Genomic DNA, 6,833 nt, shown 5'->3' with positions numbered 1-6,833 from the left:
AGGGAAATCTATCAGCTACACAGTTTGGGGATAGAAAGGTTTCTCCCCAGTATGTTTAAAATGTAGATTCTTACGACTTCATTACTTTTTCCTCTCAAATGTTTATTGGCTTTCTCTTAGCTGAAAAACTACTTAAATGCAAATGTTATATTCTAGTAGCCAGAGAAATAAGCCTGTCTGTGAAACTACATGTGAAAATAGCTTTGTGTGGTTAAATGAAAACAAGTGAATGTGATAGGAGAACCTCATCCAAAATTACAGGTGACTTTGTGGCATTTTCATAAACTGATGACAGAACGAAAATGCTTCTTGAAAGCAGCAGGTGATTTTGCTTATGTGATTTTTTTTTTGTGTGTGTGTGTGTTCCCAGTAACAATATAATCTGCTTATACTCTTGTACTGGAAATTTGAGTATTTACAATGCTACATACTAGTTTAAAATAAATTTCAGATATCTATATTAAACTTTAAGTTCTGTTGCTGTTTTGGTAAGTCAGAGCTATTACTCAGCTGTGGGAAGGCTACTGACCGGTAATGGGGAAAGAGAAGGAAGAGCACTCAGCTGCTCGCTAACAGCACAATTTCCCAGTCCTTTGTATGGAAACTAAGGCACAAACTGTTTGAAATGTGCCTTCTGTTGGGACCTGGTTTAGCTACCTCTCATAAATGTGCTCAAGGCAAGTCACTTTTTAGTGTACGCTCTTAGTTTTCCTTTTCTTCTTCCCAGTCTGCCCATCTCCCCGGTATGCAGGCATTCATGTTACGTGGTACAGCACCAACACAGTCAAATTTGGTGTCTGATTTCTGGGACTGTTTCTCTGTACTATTTGGCAGCATATAATTGTTTTCATGTAGATCTAAATTCTGTCCCGCAGTGTGTGTATTGGATAATATCCTAGTCTCCTTTGCTTATACAGCAGGGACTGCAAGTACACTCCATTTAAATTGTAATGTCATACAGCATGTGTGAAAGTCTTCTTTACAGCATTTTTACCACTTCTCTGATTCTTTGTCTGCTTTATGTTTTGCTGTTCTGGTTGGGAGATTCAGGTAGCGTTATCTATCGCAATCACTTTTGCACCATGACGTTGTTACGTTGTGGGGGTTTTAAGGCAGCTAATACAATAAAAACACGTACTTTCAAACCAAGTTCGTAAGAGAAGAGCCTTCGGCTTTTGCTGGGGAAGCTTTTTGTAGAGTGCCGTGTGCTTCTGTGGTTCAGCTTGCGGGGACCGAAGCCCAGCAGAAAGAGCCTGCGAGCTGCTAATACCGTTCTCAGCATTGTCTGCCGACTGCAGGATTACATGGTGCTTCTGAAAAGATCTATAGCCAGCAAGCAGTCTGCCCCAGCGCTCCCAACTCTTAAACTCTTGTTTGACTGAACCCTTGTTAGAGGCGGTGAGATTCCCTTCTCCCCCCGACTCCTACCCTGAAGCATTTTTAGTGGAGAGGAGGCTTTTAGGACTGGAGTAAGAATAGCCTTTAGCTCATTTAGTTGTCATATTGGTGATGCAGCAAGAAATAGGGTGGAAAAAGAGAGGCAAGTATACCACTGTGCACTCTTGCTCCAGGTGTAATGGGGAGGCGCAACCAGTACAAATCCCTCCAGGATTGGTTTTGGCTTCCAGCAAAACTAGACAGCGTGGGTTATGATCAAATTAGGGTTAATGGGGAAACAGTGGGGCTTGAATCCTGGCTGTGCTGCCCAACTAGTCCCCAGTGGTTGTGGGTTTGGTTTTTTTAAGTATATTTCAAATTTGGATGAGGTATATTGATAGGATCATTTTTCAAAAAATCTTTCATTTTGTGTTACACAGGTTTACGCAAAACACTGGAGACAAAGGAATAAATGTGTAATTGCACTAATTCATAACAGGGACTGCTGTAATAATAAATCAGTAGAGGATTTTGATGCTGGTGGAGTCTGGGTGGTATTTAATTAGGGCTGGAAAATAGATACTTGAAAAAAAGTCTGTCTGCTACACCATACTCTGCTCTACCCTTTATCCTGGGTGGCGTAGGTGGATATATTTGCAAAAGGAATCACTGCTTAAACTAGTTCATTCCCGACCTTAAATCTTCATGCATAACAACAGCTACAGCTAGAATCACTAAGGTGAACAGGAATTGTCTTCTAGAAATGTTTGCAGTGTGGGCTCAGGGAGAGCATCCCCTGTTAGTTCACATTTGGAAAGCTGTCTCCTAACTGGGGGGGTCTCAGAGCACTGTGGACCTCTACAGCCTGGCAGTGACAGAAAACCTCTGCCCTCGAAGCTCTCCCGCTGTTTGCTACTTGAATGATTAAATAGGAGGCATATTGCTGTTTGGTAAAATTGCAGTCTCGTGCAAAACATAATTCACCTGTCATTAGCACGGGACATGCCTGCTGGATCGTGAAATGAAGTTAAAACTGGGTAGTGACAATGCTTTTATTTGTATTCACATACGTGATGGTTATTAAGGACAAATCTTTCAGCCCAAGTAAATTTGCTTCCTTCAAAAACTTCCTTTGCAGGTGCGTTGCTTTCCAACTGGGTTTTATCTCCTTTTAAATTTTTTGTTGCCTTTTTTCTTTTTCTTTTTCTTTTTTTTTTTTTTTTGCTATTTTAAAATGAACTTTCAGATGTCATTATTTCCTTGGGGCTGTGACAGCACTGGAGTAAAATTAGAAGCTACCTTAAAGGGTTTAGGGTGCAAAACCAATAATTGAATCTAGCATTGCTGCCTGTAAATTTCAAAGCTTTAAAGCCTTGAAAAGGGATTCAAGTGGAAGTGGTGACACATAGCAGCATAAATAATTATCTTTGGTCCCTTTCACCCCTGAATTCTTTTTTTACAGCATACAGAACACGGTCTGAAGAGGTTAATAAATGCGCTGCTACAAAGTGCTTATAAAATTAATGCAACTGCCATGATATGGGTTGCTCTGTGGTAGTGGGTGTTTGTTGGTGTCTTCCAGCTGTTCCAGAAAACTAAAGAATAAACTTGATCGTGTTGGGCGGGTGTTTGAAATTAAAATTTTAGTCTGTAGTAATAGACAACGAAATGCCCAGATAAATGTCTTGCGCAGCTCTTGCAAGACCTCTAAATTGTACTTTTGTGCAGGGATTGCTGCTATTTATGGAACTGAAAGGATTTTTCAAAGGATATAGTCAACTTGTTTCCTTTTTTTTTTTTTTAAATCAATTGCAATCAAACCCGAAAACAAAACATAAAGCCTTCCTGATAGTGGAAACAGTGTATTCTGCACATATCTTTCAGAGACCTTTAAAAACAGGGTGCAACAAATCCGTTTCTGTTCGGAAAGTCCTTTTGGATTGCCTGACAGAAGCAGGCTGAAGCAAACCTCCCTCTCACAGATTTCCTTGCTAACTCCTCAGTTTCTGTGGTTGTCCCTAGGACAGGGTAAAGATGGATTTCTCTTTTGAAGAAATTGGAAAGAAGCCTCTCTTCCCCTACCCACCAAAAAAACCCAAAACCCTCCAAGTAGGAAACAAACAAAGCCCTATAGCTGTTGTTAGTGCCTCATGTTTAATTAACTTTCTGGTCTCTGCAATGTATCAGGTTTTGAAATAATTTCAAATCTTTCAAAGGGACTCTATGAAATTGTCCAACACATTTTTCACTGTATAGTTGATGTACAGAATGCCTCATCTAAATACAAAAATGTGTCTAATCTGGAGTGATTTCCAAGGTGGGATTTAGGCATCTTTCACCTATTATTTAAAATGAATTAGTGCTGAAAAATGTTACTTTTGTAACAAATAGAGTATTTTTTTTTCCTTGAAGTACTTATCTGTGTAAATGTCTGCCTTGCTTTAGCATAAGATTGCTTACAGCTAAAACAAAGCTGGTGGTTGAGGGGCAATTATTTTTTTTTTTTTTTCCCCTCTCAAAAATTAAACCTGACAAATCCTGCTAACAGGATACTTTAGTTAGTCTGCAAAAATGACATTTACATCATTACTCTGTGTAAAGCGTAAGCGTACATACTGCGAAGCCCCCGCTTCTGTAAGAATTAAAAAATTTGCATTTCAAATCTGCCCTTCAGGTGGGTGTATGTGTGCATATATATATTTATGTGGCTTTAATGTTTTGTACCTTTTGGCTTCCAGCATTGCTGAAAGCAAAGAGCACGCAGGGATGTTACAGCTTGGAAGTAACTTGTCCTCAGTGCTGTCTTTTGGCGAATTTGTTTTGGATTTAAAGCATTGCTCCTCCCATGGTGCAGCTGGAAGCTGAGGCCGGTGCTGTCCAGAACTGCTCTCCTTGCTGGAGGTTAAAGCTTGATGTTTTCAGGAGAGCATCTGTAAACGCCGAGCTCTGCCTGTGGTACCTTTCTGTGCAAAGGATGTATTGTTTCATTTTTGTATGGTGCCTAAAACTCAGCTAACTTGTTTACTGTGATGTTAATCCAAAAAATAAATGCTTGCTTTTGTTTGTTTGTAGGCATATGGCCCCGGGAGGCCCTACCCGCTACCACCTCCCTCAGGAAGATACAGCTGGAATTAGCTCTTGACTCTCTCTTCTTTTTTTTTTTTTTTTTTTTTAAAGTGTAGAAAATGTCTGGGGTTTTTTGTTTTCATTCTTTTATTGTTTGGGGCAGAAAGAAAAAAAAAAATGAAATCCTTAAGAAACATCCCTGTAGTTTTTAAACTATGATACTTGTTTTAAATGTGCACATTTCTTACCGAACTGATTATTTTTATTTTTTGATGAGGGGCTATGTCACTTGGAAATAGCAAAATACAAGTAAACTAGACTTGTTAATTTGCCGGTGAGACATTTGATGAGGTGGGAGTGCTGTTTTGTCTTTATTACGTATACAAGCTGTGCTTAGCTGCGCCTGTCAATCTGAACTCCAAACATCCTTTACTTCACACATAAGAGCCTGAAAACAGACACGGAGTTTTAAAGAATGCATAGAAATCGGATTTTATTAACTCTTGGGGAAGACCCAGCAGGCAGCCTGCAGAGCACGATGTTTAAAGACACGTCTGTCGCTATTCCTTGTCAGATACTTCCTTGAATTTCTCACACAGAGAGGAGATGATTATTTTTTTTTTTGGACTTGGACGTAAAACATTTCCACTTTTACAACTTGTGCCTGGTTTTGACTTCGTTATTGTAACATAAACAAGCACGGAAGGTGTATTTGTCTGTTTTGATATATAATTTAAAATAGCTGCAAAGTACAGCATTTCCATTCATTTTTAGCACTCTTTCTAGGGATTTTCTGTGTGTGTACCAAATCAGTAAATATTTTTATTTGCTTTATAAAGTGGCTTTTGAAATTCTGAGCGGTCTTGAGTGGTTTATTTCCAACCCCCTCCAGACTATGTTTGTATCGTCTATCTATACCCATATCTATGTGCATTTCTTCGAAAATAATTCCACACAGCCTGTACAATAGCATTTAAAACCTTTGTTTAATCAAAAAAAAAAAAAAAAAAGACGAGAGCCTCCAGTTCAATGAGCAGCTTTAATGCTAATAGAACGTCTTTCCCTTGTGCCACACTTGGACTTTTCCATTAAACACACGTATCGTATAAATTGGCAAACTTCAAAGCTTTGCTGTTGTCCCTACGCAAGGTTGCAAGGCACCGTGCTCCTGTGAGTCGTTTTTTCAGCCCCTTCCTTCGAGGGCCCAGATGTTAATCACCAGCAACGAGGAAAAAAAAAAAAAACAGACCAGCGTAACCTTGGGAGGAAGAAATCATGAAACTGGATTCATTATTTTCAAGTGATTGAGGGTGGAGCAGAAATCCTTCATTGTAATGCAAAGAGTTGCCATCCTGCTCGGAGCTGGGCAACACCGTCAGCCCTCAGCAATGGCCGCCTTCCCTCTGCCGGGGAAAGTATTTGAGTCTCAAAAAAAGTAATTTTGCTTTTTCCAGCAGAACAAAACCAGCAGTGAACGTGAATTTTCATGTAAATGGAGTGGTTGAGTGCGAGGCTGGAGGAGGGAGTGGGGTGGCTGGTCCTTGTGCTGCCGAAGGTGCCCCTTGCTCCTGAGGATGAACCTGGGGTGCTGGTGGACTTTTGTCCCTTGCTCCCCGTGTTTGGGGACAGGGGGTATGAAAATGGGGCTGGAGAAACATTCTGGGAGGCCGCTTGTCCCTGCAGGTTCCCCCTTTGCCCAGCTCTTCAGCCCCTTGAGTGACAGACACGACTCTCAAAGCAGGCTGGCGTTCCCAAGCTGACCCTGCCCTCAGCCCTGGGAGCTGCAGTGCCCACCCAGACCCTCGGAGCGATGCTTGGAGCAACGCGCTTGGCCGAGGGGCTTCGGTTCCTCTGCTCCATCGTGCAGGGATGAGATGCAGGGCCTGACCGTGGAATATCACCCATCTTCTGGCTGTTTGTTTTCAGTTGTTTTTGCATCCCCCCTACCCAGGCGTCTGTCACCGCTGCATCCCAGCGCTTTCCGGGACCTGGAACTGCTGGGGTATTTGAGGATGGTCCTTGGGACAGGATCCCCCTGGCAGCCCTGAAGCTACTTTAGCTCTAAATATATCTGGCTTTCAGGCTGGAGCTGAGCCTGATGCCGTCCCTTTTGCTTTAGTGGGCTTGAAGGGGGAGACTGAGACCCGTCCCTTTCCCCAAGGACCATCCTGGATGCTCGTAAGTCTGTCGCCCATGGGGAGAAATGCTCCGTGGGAACCCGGCTGTGGAAAGGGGGAGAACTGCAGGGGTCCCCCGATGGATCCCTGTGTGGTGACTGCCGGGAGGGAAAGGGGGGGGATCCCTGCCCTTCCTCTCCTGGTCCCCGGGATGGCCCTTGGGAAGGGAACCGGGAGCCAAACCGTGGGTTCGCAGAGGCTAAAAATCCTTAT

At 42.3% G+C, this 6,833-nt stretch overlaps 1 protein-coding gene across 1 annotated transcript in view; it reads left to right on the top strand.

Moving 5' to 3' along the window:
* XRN2 (5'-3' exoribonuclease 2) overlaps positions 1 to 4,512 on the top strand; it is a gene marked incomplete at its 5' end in the record, with an annotated part of 53,602 nt that extends 49,090 nt beyond the window's left edge. The window contains one exon of the mRNA XM_009705178.1: positions 4,450 to 4,512. Coding sequence (XP_009703480.1) covers positions 4,450 to 4,512 — 63 coding nt within the window. The remainder of the gene's footprint in view (positions 1 to 4,449) is intronic.
* Positions 4,513 to 6,833: the final 2,321 nt, after the last annotated feature.

This window comes from Cariama cristata, unplaced genomic scaffold (assembly GCF_000690535.1).
Source record: "Cariama cristata isolate BGI_N322 unplaced genomic scaffold, ASM69053v1 scaffold12098, whole genome shotgun sequence".
Lineage (NCBI taxonomy): Eukaryota > Metazoa > Chordata > Aves > Cariamiformes > Cariamidae > Cariama > Cariama cristata.
This window is presented reverse-complemented; position numbering and strand designations above follow the sequence as displayed.